This window comes from Notolepis coatsorum, assembly GCF_963971535.1.
Source record: "Notolepis coatsorum genome assembly, chromosome: 14".
NCBI lineage: Eukaryota > Metazoa > Chordata > Actinopteri > Aulopiformes > Paralepididae > Notolepis > Notolepis coatsorum.
The window spans coordinates 14,267,282-14,288,674 of NC_140178.1; the positions used below are offsets into that span (position 1 = coordinate 14,267,282).

Consider the following 21,393-nt stretch of genomic DNA (forward strand, 5'->3'; position numbering starts at 1 on the left):
CCTTTGACTGTTAGCTTTTTATTTAAATTGTCTTGTGCTGTTGTTTTTAAATTGTCTGTTTATACTATGTTTTTAATTAACTATGTTCTATTTTTATCTTATTTTTATTCTGTATTTTATTTTATTTGTTTTACTAATAACTATTTTATTTTTTTTAATATGTTTTAACCCTGTAGTGTAGCACTTTGGGATCCCAGCGAACAAAAAGTGCATTACAAATTCAATCTATTATTATTATTATTATTATTATTATTATTATTATTATTATTATTATTATTATTATTATTATTATTATTATTATTATTATTATTATTATTATTATTATTATTATTATTATTATTATTATTATTATTATATTATTATTATTATTATTATTATTTATGCATAATGCTTGTACGATTCTTGGTCCTCGCTCCACAATGGTGGAACGAACTTCCCCACCACAGTCAGAACAGCTGAAACCCACCCAATTTCACTCACGTTCAACACTGTTCGACGAACAACCTTACTTGCCCCTAGCTTCCAGAGTTGTGCCCTTCCTGCCGACTGTTGTACAGAACTTGTTTAAAGTCGCTTTGGATAAAAGCATCAGCTAAATGACTAAATGTAAATGTGATGATGTAACAATGTAACGACAAAGGGACTCTCACCGGTACACCGAGACTCCTTGTCACCGTAGTTGGTGAAGCCGGCGTGGCAGGCACAGCGGTGGCCGTCGGCTTCGGGGTGGCAGGTTCCATTCCCGCAGATTGTCTCGTCAATGACACACATGCCTGGGAATGGATGAATGGAAGAATGGACGAATGGACGAATGGATGAATGGATGAATGGATGAATGGACGAATGGATGAATGGACGAATGGAAGAATGAGAAACAAAAAGGGGGCTTCACTACTGACTGGTTCACACAAATATTCACATCCAAAAGAAATGGTTTGCAGTGGACTGGGTTTATTATGAGCAGAGGTGGAAAGAATACTGAATTATATTAGGCTGCTCAAGTAGAAGTGCTGTTACTTCAAAAGAAAGATAAGATAAGACATTTGGGAATCATAGCAGCATGGGGGAGGGGGGAGGGGAGGTAGAGGTATGGGCAGGGTAATGGTAGAAGGCAATAAAATGAAATCTGAATATACAAATATGAGAAATATAAACAGGGTAAACAATATAATTAACTCTCAATATAAAAACACGAGGAAAATACACAGTGTAAACAAAAGTGTAGATGAGGGTCTGTATGTATATATCAGTTATATTATACGTTACAATAAATATAGGCAATAAAGAATTTGTATCTGAATATATACTATAGAGTAAGAGTAAAAGTAAACAGTATACACACAATGTACCCATTCAGTGAAGATTACTTGTCCAGAAAAGTACTCAAAGCAAATGTCACTCAAGTATCTAACTGACTTCTAATGTCAATCATTAAGATTTTGTGCACGTTCCAATAATTGCCACTGACTCATTTACTCATTTTGGCCAGACGGTCCCTTTGTAATCATATATAAACAAAGCTATTATCAGTTATGATGAGTGTCTGTGTTTTCCCTGTAAATGGCAGATCTCATCCTCTATTGTCTGAAACTAAAACTTAGTATCTATAACTAAACAATAAACTATAACTTATAATCCTTTTTAACTTGTTTTACTGTATGAAGCAAATTGGTCTTTACTCTTTCACTGTGTTACTGTATGAAGCACAATCTCAGCAGGCTCATACAGAACCAAGCATTTCACTATATTGTACAGTACATGTAGCGTATATGTGACACATAAAACAAAACTTGACTTGAATTTGAAACCTTTTTAACTTAAAGCAAATCGGATCAATTACTTGTAATTGTAATGAGTTACTTCCCAGCCCTCCTTCCTCAACCAACAGATTGTGTGGGTAAACACAGTGTCACGGTCCTCCTTACCCACACATTGTTCCTGGTTGCCAGATGGAAATCCAAAAAACCCATTGTTGCAGACACAGTCGTAACTTCCTGGGGTGTTGTGGCATTCTGCGTTCTGCCCACACGGGTCCTCTTCTCCACATTCGTCTCTGTCTACGGGAGGGGTAAAAACACGTTTACTGTTGATGAGCGGTTAGGGGACACGCACGCACGCACACACACACACCACACACCACACACACACACACACACACACACACACACACACACACACACACACACACACACACACACACGTGACCCCATATAGGCGCTTTCAACCTGAGATAAACATCAACCACCATTTCTAGAACGGACCAGAGTCAGGGAGGGAGAGAGAGAGACAGAGAGAGAGTGAGACAGAGAGAAAGTATGAGAGAAAGAGGGGGAGAGAAAGATACAGAGAGAGAGACAGACAGAGAGAGAGACAGAGAGAAAGAGAAAGAGAGAGAGAGACAGAGAGAAAGAGAAAGAGAGAGAGCGAGAGACACAGAGAGAGACAGAGAGAGAGGGACAGAGAAAGAGAGAGAGAGTCAGAATGGACCAGGTTTGGTTTCCTGTCAGTTGTTGACATCAGCAAACACTGCAACAGGAACTGTATACTTATTTGTATCCATGGCAACACATCAAACATCCCACCGAAACCATCTACACGTCATCTCTTGGAAAGTACATTTGCTGCTGATCATACGTAGCCATCCTTGTACAGCTTATAGTTAAGCAATAGCCATGGTATATTGTTATTATATCACAGCTAAGGGGTGTAGTTCAGACAGCTGACCCCCCTTAGCTGTGATATAATAACCATTATGTGACCATGCCCAGCGCTTTTGTCCACATTTCGACCATGGGGCAAATTGCGTAAAAGCTCATTTCTTATTTTCATATTATCACAGTTTGAATGTTTAAGAACATATTTACTATAAAATCGAACAGTTATAGTATCTCTAATAGTAACAATTCTTTGTTTAAAAAAGGCTGTTTCCATGTGACTGCGGTCATTGTGTGGGGGCGGAAATACATTTGCATGCGAATCAAGACGAGTGCTTTCATTGGCGAGTTGGAGTTTTCGAGCGACGCCCATAAATACATGGGCTTGTGTTTACTATTTTTGTCATCTTCTTCTGCGTTGCCGGCGTTGTCATGTAGCACGAAACTGTCAGATAATTAACCTACCAAAGCTGATGACACAAAAGAGAGTAAACGGCTTCCGCAAGGCTTCATGAACAACATACAGATTCCACGACACCGTTGTCTGTCGTGCAACGTTCTGCTTTCTCTATGGGTAAGTTGTTGACTTGTAAACATCGGACAGCCCGAATGCGGGCCGTCACGCACGCTCGCGCACATCGCGGCACTGCCGGCTCCGGGCTGCGTTTCTCCCGATCGCTCAATACATTGTTGGAAAGTTAAACTTCCCGCCGTTCGATCGACGGGTGTAAGGAGCTTCAGAATGTTACCTTTCAGAAGAGATCAGACTCATGCATGTGCTATAAGTATAAAGTATAACAAATTGCAAATTACTTTGGGTATGCAATCGTAAAAAAATAACTAGCCCCATTTTTGCCCGACGCTTAAGTGGATTTATAGAATATATTTAGAATGTTTGTGTGTGGTACAGTGTCACCGCATTATCGGCATAAATAGATCAATACAGTCCGTATTAACCTCCTAAGCCCGACCGACAATGACATCACGCCATAAATCCATCTCTACAGAATGTATGAATTCATTATTATTTTTTTTAAATATATATATATATATATATATTTTTTTTTATATAGCACATTTAAAAGCTCAGAGAGCCGACCAAAGTGCTGTACAGTAACTACAGAATTAAAAACTATAGACAGTCACATAGTGTAACAGAGAAACATGAACTTGGGTCACTGCACACCTGACACCAATCAGGTGGCAATCAAGCCCACACACCTGCCATGCCGCATGGCAATTAACAGGTGTCTGGTGATTGACAGCTCACAAGAGAAAACCCAAAATAACTGGTGTCTGGTGATTGACAGCACACCAGAGAAAACCCCAAATACATCCAAAGCACACAGGAATAAACTAAAACCAAACCCACATAGACCGTCATCCATCACAGATTTGAGCTACCCATTTTATAATACGTTTTCTCCCCCACCCCCGGTTGCGTAAAGATTTTCCCCTAACGCACTTTCACTTCCGCGTTCGGGTTCCGCGATCTGATTGGCCACTGACGTTTATCTCAGCGCCAATCGCGTTACGCCTAGATCACTGGTTAAGCTTGGCGACTCTTTCGAAGTCGCTCTCTTTCGAAGTTGGTTAAGGTTAGAGTTTGTCGGTGGTCTATCGCCCTGCTCTAAAGACAAACTCTAACCTTAACCAACTTCGAAAGAGAGCGACATCGAAAGAGTCGCCAAGCTTAACCAGTATACTAGCAGGCTGTTAGAGGCAGAACTAGGCGTAACACGGTTGGCGCTGAGAGAAATGTCAGTGGCCAATCAGATCGCGGAACCCGAACGCGGAACTGAAAGTGGGTTAGGGAAAATCTTTACGGCCCCCGGTTGGCATCGTACCTGTACACGTGACGTTGTCTTCCTGTTTGAACACCTCCACTCCTGTGTTGCTGGTGAACCCGTCGCTGCAGTAACAGACGTAGCCGGGACTTGTGTTGTCGCACTCTGCATGCGGTCCACAGAGGACTCCGCCCCCCTTCCACACACATGTTGATAGCTTGGAGGACAGGAGGAGGGGGATATACATCTGTATTTATCAAGCGGAAGTTTGTTTCATTTGTCACATATACTGTACATAATATACATTACAGTGAAATGTTTGGTTCTGTATGAGCCCCTGAGAATGTGCTTCATACAGTAAAAAAGTACAAAGAATAAAGACCAAACACTAAAATGCTAAAATGAGGTAGGGATATAAATATATAAAATATGGTGTAGTGTTAAAACGTGTCTAAAGTGTCTAAAGTGAATGTTAAAAGTGAGTGTTTAAAGTGAGTGGATGTGTGTGCAATGAATGTAGATGGATGGGTTAGTGCTGCATAGAGTCATTGAAGCTGAGGCATTCATCAAAGAGTGACGACCCGAGACCAGCTCGGTTCACGGGTCATGGTGAGGTGTATGTGGCCATGTGACCTGAGGCCTGATCCTAGATCAGAGTGTGATAAATGGTAAATGGACTGCATTTATATAGCAGCTTTTATCCAAAGCGCTTTACAATTTGTTCCTCAAATTTGACCCATTCACTCGCACATTCACACACCGACGGCGGAGGCGACCATGCAAGGTGCCGACCTGCTCATCGGGAGAAATGAGGGGTTAAGTGTCTTGCTCAAGGACACTTCGACATGCTGCCCATGAGGAGCGGGAATCGAACCTGGGAACCTACAGATTACTCTACCTCCTGACTGAGCCACCCTGATAAATATGTGCCCAGGTCTTTAATATTGGGATGATGAAAGACCTGGGCACATATTTATCAGGGTGGCTCAGTCAGGAGGTAGAGTAATCTTGAGGTTCCCAGGTTCGATTCCCACTCCTCATGGGCAGCATGTCAACGTGTCCTTGAGCAAGACACTTAACCCCTCATTTCTTTAATATTGGGATGATGAAGGGCGGCTACGTGGCGTAGTGGGCAAGGCGCTCGCCACGAATGCGGGGACGCTGGGCTCGCCTGTTCGAGCCCAGCGCTCCACATTGCTTTCAGTTTAGCTGGTCGTTCATACTAATACACATTGGCCGTATTAGAGGGTGGGAAACTGATGGGTGGGGATTGGGCGTTGTGGACAGCGACTCCTACAGGTCGGTTGGTGCGCCTGCGCAGTAGAATCAGGAAGTGTCTGGGGCAGCGTGAGCCTCCCACGCGTTACTCCTCGCCACTGAGAGATCGAGCTGCGCAGGTGAAAAGATGCGACTGCTGTTACCTCAAGTACCGGAGGGGACTTGTGCTATGTATGACTTAGTCCACATTGCAGCCGGCTTGTGGGAGGCAAGAAACAGCGTTCGTGACAGGGGAGGGTTGAATTGGATGATACGAAATTGGGATGGGAGAAAATATAGAAAAAATGGGAGAAAAAGTGGATAAAAAAAAATTATAATATTGGGATGATGAATATGGCAGTAAATTGCAAAAACAAACTGTATGATCTCTGTAATGAGTGTAGTATTATAAATATATATTTTAAAATCCAGAATGGATGGTCATTTACCTCGACACTTTGCGGGTTGGTTGGCTGTGAAATTCACTTGACCTAATGATGACTTGAACCCGTCGCTACACTGGCAGTAGTAACTTCCAACGGTGTTGTGACAGTTTGCATTCTCGCCACAGATGGTCAGGTCATCGGGCTCGTCGACGGCACAGTCGTCTTCGTCTAGGACCAACAAAAATGCCAAGACAGAGGGATGAGGCTCACACATCAACTAGCACTAACTTTTTGAATTCATGTAAATCTTAAATGTGGGGTAAGATAACTTTTTGAATTCATGTAAATCTTAACTCTTTCACGGCCAGCTATTTTCCTCATCCTGTTCTAGCTACAGTAGGCCGCGCTTTAAAGATATAGGAGTGCGTCACCTTGTTTGTAGAGCTATATATTCTATATTATAGCTATGGATACAATACTATGGCCCATTTGACATCAACTATCTATCCTTCAATATGTGAAAAAGAATACATTTTTTCATCCATACATTCCCGTGTTATACCGTGGTGAATATAAGTATAGTTTTTATACAGTGGTCTGGGGTAATTCCCGAAAGGCTGAGTTATAGCCTTATACGTGAATTCTACTATAAGCGTTGCCGTTTCTTGCCTGGACAGGCTACTATTCCCAAACCAAATGTATATAATAGGTCAAAAAGAGGATATGGAGACGGCTTCAGCGTTCTTGGTTTTGTTTCGGTAGGTGCTCTTTGGATTAAATCCGGGGTAGGATTCGTTATAAAAAAGTTGAGATCCAAGGCAGCTCTACAAGTTTTAAAATGCCTTTATTTTATGGCTCACATTATTTAGAGAATTTTTAAATAAACCGACATGTTTCGGCCTACACAGGGCCTTCATCAGGGTGTTGATAAGGGTGTTGTATATAATAGGTATTATGTTTCATCATGAATGCATGAAAGGGGGGGGGGGGGGGGGGGGGGGGGCGGGTCGTTTCTGATTATTTGATTGCCAGTAATGGCATTCGTATTGAACACTAAAAACGCTGATTAGCTGGATCAGTATAATAACATTGCACGATCAAGCTAGAATTGACGTCAGATAGTCCCTACCTGTGATCGGGAGTATTCCAAAAATAATATTCCAATTGTTTGATCGGCATCTGGTCCATCCGATGTCCATTTGGTCCACGACATAACCCACCACAACATATGGATCGGGAGCATTTGACGCGCTTCAATGCAACCGGGAGAACCGCTCGACTCGCCCGACCCAGAAAACTGTGCCCGGAGACATTTGAGTGTAACACAGGGCAAGATATAAGGTTTCAAAGGGTGCTCGATACCGTCGTCTAGCTGGATGCGGCTGGTATTGCACTTTGGCGATCTCAGACTCATTCCCTATGGTAACACCAAGGTCCCTGGATGAATAATGAATAAAAATATTGAATAAAAGAATAAACGACCAAAACCCGAGATATCTCGGGTCTGGCAGCCAACAGTTAACCTGACTTATCTCGGGTTTGGCAATTAAAGAGTTAAAGGGGGAGTAAGATAAATGTTTGAATTCATGTAAATCTTAAAGGTGGGGTAAGATACCTTTTTGAATTCATGTAAATCTGAACTCATTGGGCGCCAAAAACGTAATATCTCATGTTTTGCCACCAACGCTTGAGCGCCAAAAACGTAATATCTCGTTTTTAGATCCATTGATCTTTTTCCTTTGATCCCCGTTCTAAACACTCAGCCGGAGCTCCCTGGCACATCTGCCTACGTTGGAATTGCAATGACGATCGAATCTCGCTAGGTGGCAGTATTGCCTACCTTATGAACATGCATGGGCCAGCTATTAGTGTGTTAGTGCCAGCCCCCACAGCCCCAAACAACTAGGGACTCATTGCGAGCAGCAGTGAGCAGGACACGTTCGACAATCACGATCGCCTAGAGCGAACTATTGGATATTATGAAAAAGACTAAATGGATTATATGGATGATGATTATGGACAATAAGGTGCGTTTCCACCAGACTATGGACTATGTTGGACTCAGCACTACTGGTAAAACTATAATCAAACCGACCGATGAGGAAACCTATTCGGCTCTGTGGTATGTCTGGTAGTCTAGCCCGAGCACACAATAGTAACCTGAAATGCAATGGTGAGAGAACTATTGGATATTATGAAGACAAAACAGATTATATGGATGATGATTATGGATGATAAGGAATGTTTCCACCAGACTATGTTGGACTAAGCACTACTGGTAAAACGTAGAAAAAAAAACTATAGTCAAACCGACCGATGAGGAAACCTATCCGGCTCCGTCTATAGTCTGGCCCGAGCAGATGAAGAAGATGGATGAGGGCTACCTAACGTTATATGTATTGATCCTGTTCTGATCAAGACACTTTTGGACTCGAAGTGAGAAATGGAGTACCTCTAAAACAAAGGTAACGTCTGTTTTACGTGTACTTTACCGAAACTCCATCATAAAACATGCGTCTGTATGATCGCAGCGTCAGATAAACTACCCCCCCCCCCCCCTGGCTTTGTGAAGAAACAAGGTCATGTGTTTACCTTTGACCTGGCAATAATATATAATAATATGCAGTGAAAGGGTTAACCCTTTGGCAGTGTGGTAGTGAAAGGGTTAACCCTTTTCCGTGTGGCAGTGAAATGGTTAACCTTTTGCATTGATGCAGTGAAAGGGTTAACCCTTTGGTAGTGTGGTAGTGAAAGGGTTAACCCTTTGCCGTGTGGCAGTGAAAGGGTTAACCTTCTGTATTGTCGCAGTGAAAGGGTTAACCCTTTTAACAATAGACCCATCTCTTCTCTAGTGCCTTCTCTTAACCCCCCCCTCCACCCCCCATACATCCTTGTGTGTCTGTGTTCTGCTTGCTCACTACCACCACCCTTAGTGTAGGGCCACTTTGAGTTCTAGGAAACAGCTATAAATCTAAATGATTATTATAATTTATTATTAATAATAAACACATACCGACACACCGATCCCTGTCATTGATGAATCCTTCCGGGCAATCTAGTGACAGTGCCGTCTTCAGGGTGAGGTGAAGAGCTGCAAGAGGAGAAGGAGAAGGAGATGATGATGATGATGATGATGATGATGATGATGATGATGATGAAGATGATGATGATTAGGAAGAAGAAGAAGGAGACAGAGAAAAATGAGTTTTTGTCAGTGTAGTAGACACAGGCAGATAACGGGACCAGATGCCCTCCTTCTCTCTCCTCATATCCTCAATGATTGCCACTTTAAGACTTAATACAAAATTACATTTCTTATAAAGTTGGAGATGAGTTTTTTTTGTCAGTGTAATAAACACAGGCAGATAACAGGACCAGCTGCCCTCCTTCTCTCTCCTCGTTTCCTCGTATTGTTCCTGCAGCAACTGCTCACAGGCTTTGCCCAATAATGACCCCTGAGAATCCGGCGGAATCTGCCGGTACTTCCTCCCCACGAGGAAGCTGGCTCGGCACTATTAGTGGGTGAAGTATTTATGTATGAATCCAGAGCCGGTCTCCACCCTCGCCGGTTGCCTCGATGGGCAGAGAGACACTTTCTCTTCCCCTTATTTTATTTTATTTATCGTACTACTACTACTTGAACTGATGCGGTCAGGCAAGCGATACCGGAGTCTTAAGGCGAGCACAGAAAGACTCAGAAGAAGCTTCTATCCCCAGGCCATCAGGCTGCTCAACGAACAATAAACACTATGCAACAACCATCAAATGCACACAGCACACACATCCACACGCACACACTCACTTTAAACAAACAACTCACTGCAGCATGCACTTTACACACTTTAGAACACCTAAACACACTTTACACTTTATATTTATTGGTAAAGGATTTGCACTACAACTCGTACACCTTACTGTAAATTGTACCTAAATTGTACCTCATCCCATTTCTGCTCTGCACTATATAGTATTGTATATTAGTACATTGCATAGTATATTGTATGGTAACTCAGTTACTTCTATTCTGCATCGAACATTGTACATATGTCTATACTGAACACTGTGACCTCTATTTTTACTTCTATTTTACATGCTATACTATTTTATTTCATACTTATCTTGTCTAACACAGTCTCTGGAGCGAAACAGTAAGAAGCATTTTGTATAAAAGTATTCTGTACTTCTGTATGACAACTATTAAAGAAACTTGAAAACGTATTGTTATTGGACACACACACAGACACACACGCACCCTGCACTGCACCTTAACATGCACATACACTACACGCAAGACACTTTCTGTAAATAATTGACTATTTTATCTTACCTCATTTTATATTTGATTTGATGTTAATACTACTTACTACCTATTGTTACCATTCTTGTATTCATTGATGTTTCTTAATTGTGCACCGTTGAGTCTGAGCTCGAAACACAAGAATTGCATTACCTGCATTGTTGTGTATTGTTGTGTATTTGACAAATAAAGAACTTGAACTTGAACTTGAAGGCGTCGGCTACAACATGTACAACATGTACAACATGATGTACAGTCAGACAGGAAGAGAAGCTTCTGCTACAGGAGAGGAGTTTTGTGTCAAAACGACACGTTATCCACCGTTTGAGGAAATCTACACCTATTATGGTCAGGCAAGCGATACCGGAGTCTCATGGCAAGCACAGAAAGACTCAGAAGAAGCTTCTATCCCCAGGCCATCAGGATGCTCAACGAACAATAACACTATGTAACAACCATCAAATGCACTCACAGCACACACATCCACACGCACACACTCACTTTAAACAAACAACTCACTGCAGCATGCACTTTACACACTTTAGAACACCTAAACACACTTTATATTTATTGGTAAAGAATTTGCACTACAACCCATACCTCATTACACCTTACTGTAAATTGTACCTAAATTGTACCTCATCCCATTGCTCCTTTGCACTATATAGTATATTGTATATTAGTATATTGTATAGTATATTGTATGGTAACTCAGTTACTTCTACTCTGCATTGAACATTGTACATATGTACATACTGAACACTTGTGAGTGTCTACGTACGTGACTTCTATTTTATACTGCTATACTTATTTTATTTTATACTTATCTATTTTTGTCTAGCACAGTCTCTGGAGCGCAACAGAAAGAAGCATTTTGTATAAACGTATGTACTTCTGTATGACAACTAATAAAGAAACTTGAACTTGAACTTGAATGAATGACCAATGGATTATTGAAGTTACTGGCTGTCTTAAATGTTTACTTAATAAGACAGTTCAGTGTCTTCCATCTTAAAGGGCCCCTCCACTCAGAAACATGTTTTTTTCTACAGTTAACTCCCCTTGGAGGAGTGACTTTGACTATACAGATTGTTTTTTTGTGCAGAACGTGTCACCAGAGCGCCCTTTTCATGTTCTTCCACTGGCTGGGTGGGGGTTCTACTTCCTCATTCATAGATCCTTGCATCTCAATGAGGGCAAAGGTCTAGGGATGCTGCTAAGCCATTTTCAGTAGTTTATTGAAAATGTCTGGTGGAAAAACCAGACCAAGTGTTATTCAATATACAACATTTCTCAAGTGATAGAAACATGTGTGGAGGGGATCTTTAATGTCTTTACTTCTACTACACAGATCTATCTTAATGTTTTTACTTATAAAACAGTTCTGTTTCTATTATCTTAAAGGGGCTATAGATAAAAATGTTATGTAGAGTCATCTTTTTCTTTTTAAATAATACATCCACAGAGCTTTTAGAAAGGTGTGGAATAAAAATATTGATGAATTTATCATTTAAAAGATTTGCGTGGGTCTAATATTAATGTTGTTGTTTACATGTTGCCTCTATGTAAGCCCCTCCCTACTTCCCATTTCCCCACATGGAATGCACCTGATTGGATAAATTACATGCTGGTACTTTTTTTATTATCTTTTTCCTCCTTCTTTTTCCATTTTTTCTCCCCTCCCAATGTTAGTCGTTATTCCAATTCCCAATCCCCTTCCTGGTCGTTGCACACTCTACCCCCTACTGTCGGTCTGGGAGGGCGGAGACTATCACATGCTTCCTCCGACACATGTGTACCCAGCCCACCACTTCTTTTCACCTGGCAGCGCGGACTCTCACTGAGAGAGTGTAACGTGTGGAAGGTCACACTACCTCTCTTAGATCCTTCCCTCGCTGTGCAGGCGCCCCGACCAAACTGTAGGAGTCGCTGTCCACAACGACCCAGACCCACCCACCGGCTTCCCTCCCGCTGACTCTGCCAATCGAGCCAGTATGACCGCCGGCCAAGCCGGAAGCAACGCTGACAGCTGGATTCGATACCAGTGTCTCTTGCGTTGGTGACGAGCGCCTTGTCCGCTGCGCCACCCAGCCGCCCTTATCTATAGGACTTTTAATGTCTTCACATACAAAACAGTTCTATTTGAGAGGATATAATAATCTGATTCTAATCTGGTACTTTTTTTTTAAAATCTTTTTCCCCCTCCTTTTTCCGTTGATTTTCTCCCATCCCAATGTTAGTCTTTATGCCAATTCCCAATCCCCTTCCTGGTCGCTGCGCACCTACCCCTCACAGTCGGTCTGGGAGAGTGGAGGCTACCACGTGCTTCCTCCGACACACGTCTAGCCAATCAACCGCTTCTTTTCACCTGGCAGCGGGGGAGGGAAGGATCACACTATCCCACTTAGATCCTATCCGCGCTTAGCAGGCGCCCCGACCGAACTGTAGGAGTCGCTGTTTACAACGACCCGGACCCACCCCGCCAGCTTCTCCCACCCTCTAATACTGCCAATTGTATTAGTGTGAACGGCCAGCCAAGCTGGTGACAACCCCGGAGCTCCGGGGTTGGTGACGAACGCAATCTCCGTTACGCCACCTGACCGCCCTCTAATCTGGTACTTTTAACATATTGGTTAATCAACATTGGTGGTTAAAACAATTAGTTAAAACAATTACAGTTAAAAAAACATTCATATTTAAAAGCATATTTCTACAATGCTCCAAGGTTGTCAAAGAATTGATATTTAAAGTGCATTGAAAGCCATTTCATGAGGGCGCAAAATCAAAATGCAGTCTTTCCTAATATGGAATTGACCTAAGGGACATGTAGTGTAAACCCTGAGTGAGTCTGTGCGTTGGGACACTATCTAGCATCAGGCATGATGGGGGCTGTGAGATGAGCTCATGGTGTATAAATATCACTTCAAAGGCAGAACAGAGGCCCAGTGTTGCAGTGAGACCCAGATGGTTAGTTATTTGAAGACTGACTACTGTGTTCCATGTCACTGTTTTCCCCCCAATGCTCTTAATGTGTCTGTCTTCCTCAAGGCTCCCAAGCTCCAGGCTGGGATCACATTGGCTGCCTTTTTGAATGCGCCTGAGCCATGGTTTCCAATGGTTTCAATGGTCCCCTCCAAACGACACACATTGCGTTTTTCGAGGTTGCTTTTCCGGTTGCTCTCGGTTGAAAATGTTTCAACGTTAGCCGCGGAGCACACCGACGTCAATGTCACCTTCTTGTCGAGGGACCGATCAAAACGACCGGATTGGAGGAATTACATAAAGAGGTATCTGAAGAGAAATCGACAGCTATAAACAAACCAATCGATAATGGAGTAGAAGCAAATTTGGGCAGTTTCTGACAAACAATGTTTGTACAACCAGGTCTTAACACGACCGAGATATGAACAGCGTTGCTAACGTTGACATGGGAGCGTGTCTATGTTCCCCGGGTCCTATGTTCCCCGCGCCCACACCCTCACACAACTCTGTCGCTAGTGTTCTTTTAGGAATAGAAGTTTAACGTTTGAACCACACACACGCAATCAATAGCCTACCACCTAGCCAACAATATTATTCTCTTTCCTCCAGAAACATTCTCCAATTCCATTTATCTTGTTTCCGTGCCGGCGAAATTCTACCGTTCGTTGCGGCGACTACTAACACACACATTTAAGCATTGATTTTGGCAGTAGGTTAGGCTGCCTGGATGGCGCTCACTGGCCCACTGTTTGCGAAGACGCTCTCTGATTGGCTAGCCCGCGTACAGCGAAGACCCTCTCTGATTGGTTTAGCTCCGAAGGGCTCTTCCGCCTTGTACATATATATTCTCTGCTTCGAAGTGGTTATGCTTTGGCCCTCTTTCGAAGTGGGTTATGCTTAGAGTTTATCTTTAGAGCAGGGCGATGGACCACCAGCCCTGATTCCAAACTCTAAGCATAACCCACTTCGAAAGAGGGCCAAAGCATAACCACTTCGAAGCAGAGAATATATATGTACAAGGCGGACATTTCTATCCCAGAGCCCTTCGGAGCTAAACCAATCAGAGAGGGTCTTCGCTGTACGCGGGCTAGCCAATCAGAGAGCATCTTCGCAAACTGCGGCTACGAAAAAAGATCGCGCGTTTGAGAATGGCTGATCTAGCACCCGGGGAACATAGGACCCTTTTTCCGGGAGCGGGGAACATAGAACCCGGGGAACATAGGGATGACCCCTGTAAACATTACATTGTTGCCTGGAGGGCTGTATATAACTTATGTAACGTTAGCTGAGGCATCAACAGTAATCAGTAGTAATGTATGTAACTTATGTATAACGTTAGCTGAGGTAGCAACAGTAATCAGTAGTAATGTATGTAACTTATGTAACATTAGCTGAGGTAGCAACAGTAATCAGTAGTAATGTATGTAACTTATGTAACAATAGCTGAGGTAGCAACAGTAATCAGTAGTAATGTATGTAACTTATGTAACATTAGCTGAGGTAGCAACAGTAATCAGTAGTAATGTATGCAACTTATGTAACATTAGCTGAGGTAGCAACAGTAATCAGTAGTAATGTATGTAACTTACTGTATGTATAACGTTAGCTGAGGTAGCAACAGTAATCACTCAGTAGTAATGTATGTAACTTATGTAACATTAGCTGAGGTAGCAACAGTAATCAGTAGTAATGTATGTAACTTATGTAACATTAGCTGAGGTAGCAACAGTAATCAGTAGTAAACTAGTAATGTATGTAACTTATGTAACATTAGCTGAGGTAGCAACAGTAATCAGTAGTAATGTATGTACAGTAACTGTAACGTTAGCTGAGGTAGCAACAGTAATCAGTAGTAATGTATGTAACTTATGTATAACGTTAGCTGAGTTAGCAACAGTAATCAGTAGTAATGTATGTAACTTATGTATAACGTTAGCTGAGGTAGCAACAGTAATCAGTAGTAATGTATGTAACTTATGTATAACGTTAGCTGAGGTAGCAACAGTAATCAGTAGTAATGTATGTAACTTATGTATAACGTTAGCTGAGGTAGCAACAGTATTCAGTGTGACGTTCCACCCATCCATGGACTGTTCTCCCCTGCTCTACCTTACTGTCCATGTATGTGTGTTCCTTGTCTCTCTGTCTCTTTGTGGTCTTTCTCTTTTCTCTCTCTCTCATGTTCCCCTGTTAGTCTAGTGTTTCTGTCTTGTATTAGGTTCACAGTTTAGTGTTTGTAATCTGCTTGTTTTGTCCCAGTGTCTGGTGTTGGTTGTCTTGCCGTCCATAGTTGTAGTTCTTCTCAGTCTGTTTCCCCTCCCAGGTGTCTCCAGTTGTTTCTTGTTTGTCATTTGTTCATGTGTATTTTAGTTCCTTGTTTCCTGTTCTGTGTGTCGGTTCATTGTCTCTGTTACTCTGTCGTTGTTGCACGTTCCATGTTTCTAGTTCCATATTTCAAGTAAGTGTTCCCCGTGTTAGATGTTAGTAGTTTGAGTTTGTGATTGTGTTTACCTTTTTTCCCCCCCTCTTCCAGTTGTCACTGAGAAGTTTTGTTTTGTTAGTTTTGTTCCCTTGTTCTGTTTTTTTGTCTTATTTCATAAAAAAATAACTTGGACTTGCTGCCTGCCTCCACTTGTCTGCTATTGGGTCCTATTACACCCCCATATAGTGACAGAGACAATGAACCGACACAGAGAACAGGAAACAAGGAACTCAAATATACACAATACACATGAACACATGACAAACGAGAAACACCTGGGATGATTACAACTGGAGACACCTGGGCTGGGAGGGGAAAAGGACAGAGAAGAACTACAAGAAAACAACTTATATAACCTTAGCTGAGGTAGGCTACATAAGTTACATACATTACTGTAATGTATGTAACTTAGCCGATGTATGAAACATATGTAACCTTAGCTGAGGTAAATAATGGTAAATGGCTGCATTTATATATCGCTTTTATCCAAAGCACTTTACAATGTGTTCCTCACATTTCACCCATTCATTCACACACCGATGGCGGAGGCGACCATGCAAGGTGCCGACCTGCTCATCGGGAGCAGTTAGGGGTTAAGTGTCTTGCTCAAGGACACTTCGACACGATGCCCGGGAGGAGCGGGAATCGAACCGGCAACCTCCGGATAGCCAGACGACTGATCTACCTCCTGAGCCACAGGTAGCAACAGTAATCAGTAGTAATGTATGTAATTTATGTAACGTTAGCTGAGGTAGCAACAGTAATCAGTAGTAATGTATGTAATTTATGTAACGTTAGCTGAGGTAGCAACAGTAATCAGTAGTAATGTATGTAATTTATGTAACGTTAGCTGAGGTAGCAACAGTAATCAGTGGTAAATGTATGTAACTTATATAACCTTAGCTGAGGTAGGTTGTACACCGTTGCGCCTCGCATTTGAGCGTAAGAAAAAGGCGTCCAATGCGATCACAGCTTTAAGTGCGGCAGCCAAATTGCATTCAGAAATGTGACGGAGACAGTCTGTCTCTTAAATGTCTGGAATGCGTTTCTCAATTCTCAAACAGAAAAAAAAAAATTGTGGTAAATTGCTGGTAAATGTCTGTCTCCGCTGAGAGTAGTTAATTCATTATCCTTGATAATGAATTAACTACGCTCAGCGGAGACAGACATTGTGTGTGTGTGTGTGTGTGTGTGGGGGGGGGGGGGGGCACTACAATTGCAAAACAGTTTGGATGTTTTTAATGAATCTTTAATTAAGCTGTTGAAATTATGTCCTCAAAATATTTTCAAATGTGACAGGGGGCGACGACGGCTTTGCCAAACAAGGGCGTGAATTTGGCCGCAAATTAATGAGTGTCTGTCCGGTCGTTATAAAAACCTGTTAGTAATTTTTAATACAGGCGCTGGAAAGTGTCAGCGGTCTTGACCCCTCCCAGCATTCAACTTCCAACAGTCCGTGTTGGCTTGAACCCCGGAATTGCCACTTGCGGTTATATGTTCAAGTTCAAGTTCAAGTTCTTTAATAGTTGTCATACAGAAGTACAGAATACTTTCATACAAAATGCTTCTTACTGTTACGCTCCAGAGACTGTGCTAGACAAGATAGTATCAAATAACATAATAACATAATATAGCATGAATTTAGAAGAAGAAAATGAGGTCACAGTGTTCGGTATAGACATATGTACAATGTTCTGAGTTACCATATAATATACAATACACAATACTATGCAGTGTACTAATGTACAGTACTATCTAGTGCAAAGCAGAAATGGGATGAGGTACAATTTTAGGTACAATTTACAGTAAGGTGTACGAGTTGTAGTGCAATCCTTCATCCATAAATATAAAGTGTGGGGAGTGGGTGCTACAGTGTGTTTGTTTAAAGTGGGTGTGTGCTATAAGTGTGTGGAGTGGGTGCTACAGTGTGTTTGTTTAAAGTGAGTGTGTGCGTGTGGATGTGTGTGCTATGTGCGTTTGGTGGTTGTTGTTGTGTAGTGTTCATTCATTGTTCGTTTAGCAGCCTGATGGCCTGGGGATAGAAGCTTCTTCTGAGTCTTTCTGTGCTCGCCTTGAGACTCCTGTATCGCTTGCCTGACCGCAGCAGTTCAAAGAGGCAGTTGTTCGGGTGACTGGAGTCTTTAATGATTCTCTTAGCCTTGCCCTTGCAACGCTTGTAGTAAATGTTCTGGAGGGTGGGGAGCCCCCCTCCAATTGTGCGTTCGGCTGAACGTGTCACTCTTTGTAGTCTGCTTTGGTCTTGTGCAGTGCTATTCCCAAACCAGGAGGTGATGTTGCCGGTCAAGATGCTCTCTATTGTACATGAGTAGAAGTTCTTAAGGATCTTCTGGCTGACTTGGAACTTCCTTAGGCGCCTGAGGAAGTAGAGGCGTTGTCGTGCCTTCTTCACAACACTGTTAATGTGTGTGGTCCATGTCAAGTCCTCGGATATGTAGGCTCCGAGGTACTTAAAGCTGTTGACTCTCTCAACCGGTGCCCCGTCGATGCTGAGGGGGCTGTAGTCCTTGACCCCCGACCTCCTGAAGTCCACAATCATCTCCTTTGTTTTGCTGACGTTCAGGGAGAGGCTGTTTTCCTGGCACCATCCCGCCAGGACCTTGACCTCTTCCAGGTAGGCCCTCTCGTCGTTGGCAGAGATCAGGCCCACCACCACTGTGTCGTCAGCAAATTTGACGATTGTATTGCTACTCCGCTGAGCCACACAGTCGTGTGTGTACAGGGAGTAGAGGAGGGGACTCAGAACACAGCCCTGGGGGGCCCCTATGTTGAGGGTGATGGATGAGGAGGTGCAGTTGCCTGCTCTCACCACCTGGGGTCTGCCAGTCAGGAAGTCCAAGACCCACTGGCAGAGGTCATAGCCCAAGCCCAGGTCCCTGAGCTTGGCTATGAGTATGGAGGGGACTATGGTATTGAATGCCGAGCTGTAGTCGATGAATAGCATTCTCACATAGTTCCCCTGCCTCTTGTCCAGGTGTGATGCTGCTGTGTGCAGCACATGGGATATGGCGTCCTCCGTGGACCTGTTGGGGCGGTATGCAAATTGCAGGGGGTCCATGTTGATGGGGAGGGAGGAGCAGATGTAGCCCTTTACTAGCTTCTCGAAGCACTTCATGGCTATGGAGGTGAGAGCTACAGGGCGGTAGTCGTTGAGGCAAGCAGGCTTGGATTTTTTGGGTACAGGGATAATAGTGGACTTCTTCAGGCAGGTGGGGATGACAGCCTGTTCTAATGTAATGTTGTTGTTGTTATTGTTATTATTATAATTATTATTATTATTATATAACTACCAGCCACCAGTTCCAAACACATGCATGGACTTGGCGCACATTTAGGCATACATCAATTACAGGCGTAGGAAAGTGTCAAAGGTCTTGACCCCTCGCAGCATTCAACTTCTAACCATCTGCGTTGGCTTGAACCCCGGAATTGCCACTTTGCGGCTATAATGTTGTTGTTGTTATTATTATTATTATTATTATTATTATTATTATTATTATTATTATTATTATTATTATAAAAACAACTTTACAGTGATACTTTTTGTAAGGAAAGTGTATTAAAAAGTTGTGATTAACAAGATTATTGTTTTTTTTCCATATTTGTTAATATTTTTACAGAGGCAATTCACTTCCACAAACAGACAAAGAGTCAGATCATCAGCTACAGTATGAACCAGTTTGATCTCTAGCTGCCTTGCTCTGGACTCTTTTCGTATCACAAACAGTACTGTATTTGTAAATCTGGTATGTCATAAATGTATAGATGTAGCAGTACTGTCTATCTGTATGTCATGTATGTCATATATGTTACGATGAATTGAAAATGGGGGACCCTGATGTAAACAAGACGAAAGTCTTTCTCTGGTCTGCATCCCCTTAACAATTGTATGTATTGAGCTGTACTGTACTGTACCCATTCTGCAATCTGTTAATAAAGTTTTCAATCAATCAATCAATCAATCACTCTTCTCTCTCTCTCTGGCCAAGCAGTTTGTTCCCCTCTAAAGATAAAGATAGTACGCGTTTCCATAGCGGCAGTGGAAATAGTAGAAAGATGTGACTCACCCAGGATATTCCAGGATATCATCAAGATATTCACCCGGCTTGTCATGTTGAAGAGAGAGATAGAGATAGAGACCTGCTCTCTTTCTGAATAACACGTTCCTACAGTAGTCCAATGGCACAGGTTCCACTCCCAATTGACTTGCTGAAGGAGCGGGAGGCTGAGAATGAATGACGTCTGCGTGCGTCCACCAGCAGTCAAGTCAACAGGCAGCTGCTGCTGACGTCACCAAAGAAAAAGAAACGATAAAACGGCTGGGGAAACAGTGGTCTCTGAACACGTGCCTATACTAGAAGTCTCCCTCCTCTCTTCCTCCCTGTCTCTCTCTCTCTCTCCCTCCGCTTAAAAAAAACACTTTGATCCACTGGTCCTAGCTACAGTATGTACGTAGGCTGGTAAACTGACACGCCGGGGTTTTTTTCTGACCATGAAGTTCAGTGTGCTCTCTGAGTCACACCTCTGAGAGATGGAGGAGGGAGTGGAGGAGGAGGAGGAGGAGGAGGAGGAGGAGGAGGAGGGCTTCAGAAAAAAGGGGATGTGTAATAATTTCTACTACCGTTCCATGACGACAACATGGCCATCGGGGCATCATTGCCGCCTCCCTCTCCTCTCCTCTCCTCTTCTCCATGTGTCTGCACTGCAGGGTGGGACGCCGTCGGGTCAAGAGAAGGGAGAGACTGGGTATTGTTCTTGAGAGTCCTGCTGGCTGGGACACCCACCCACCCCATTGTGCATAACGATGGTGATGACATCTATATGGCTTATTCCCCGTCCACTGCATCTGCCAATGATAACAATCTGAAGCTAAATGACAAGAATAGAGGAATAATAGTACCCCATAGGTCTAGTTTTCTAACTCGTATACGTCAATGCACCAATTAAATCGGCTATTAATGCATTTATTTATTTATTATTTTTTAAAGAAGTGAGTTGCCCACGAACCACTAGTTTCCGGCATGGGTACGCATTAGTAACCATAGGGGTGTAGTCAAAACAAACAGACAGTGTGGTTTAAGTTGGAGCCTGTGGTTTGTTGAAGCACCCGCAGTAAGCAGTTGAAATGGACTGAACCACCAGAGCCTGTACCACAGTACAGTGTACCAGATACACTGCCCATTCAGAGGAACATCTTCATGATGTTGGCACTGAGTCTTTTATTATTAATAATAATAATAATAATAATAATAATAATAATAATAATAATAATAATAATAATAACAATAATAATAATACTGCTTTCACTGTCTAGAACTGCCCTACACTGTAATCATAGAGTAATCATAATAATATGAACTACCTACCTCATACTATAGTCTACCCAACCTCCCCCCACCCACCCAACCACCTCCAATGTACAGTCCCCCCCACCTACCCAACCTCCTCCAATGTACAGTTTCTACGTCAAATGTATATAAAAAAAAATCTGGACTCTTTTCGTATCACAAACAGTACTGTATTTGCAAAT

At 42.6% G+C, this 21,393-nt stretch overlaps 1 protein-coding gene across 1 annotated transcript in view; it reads right to left on the reverse strand.

Annotated features, from left to right (window-relative positions):
• The window catches only part of adgre5a (adhesion G protein-coupled receptor E5a), a 33,654-nt gene extending 13,577 nt beyond the window's left edge, over nucleotides 1-20,077 (reverse strand). Inside the window, exons 1-7 of the mRNA XM_084329016.1 lie at nucleotides 19,931-20,077; nucleotides 9,098-9,175; nucleotides 6,148-6,312; nucleotides 4,502-4,658; nucleotides 3,120-3,124; nucleotides 1,926-2,057; nucleotides 637-773 (exon numbers count right to left, since the gene is read on the reverse strand). Coding sequence (XP_084185142.1) covers nucleotides 637-773; nucleotides 1,926-2,057; nucleotides 3,120-3,124; nucleotides 4,502-4,658; nucleotides 6,148-6,312; nucleotides 9,098-9,175; nucleotides 19,931-19,976 — 720 coding nt within the window. The 5' untranslated portion in view covers nucleotides 19,977-20,077. The remainder of the gene's footprint in view (nucleotides 1-636; nucleotides 774-1,925; nucleotides 2,058-3,119; nucleotides 3,125-4,501; nucleotides 4,659-6,147; nucleotides 6,313-9,097; nucleotides 9,176-19,930) is intronic.
• Between the last annotated feature and the right edge of the window lie 1,316 nt (nucleotides 20,078-21,393).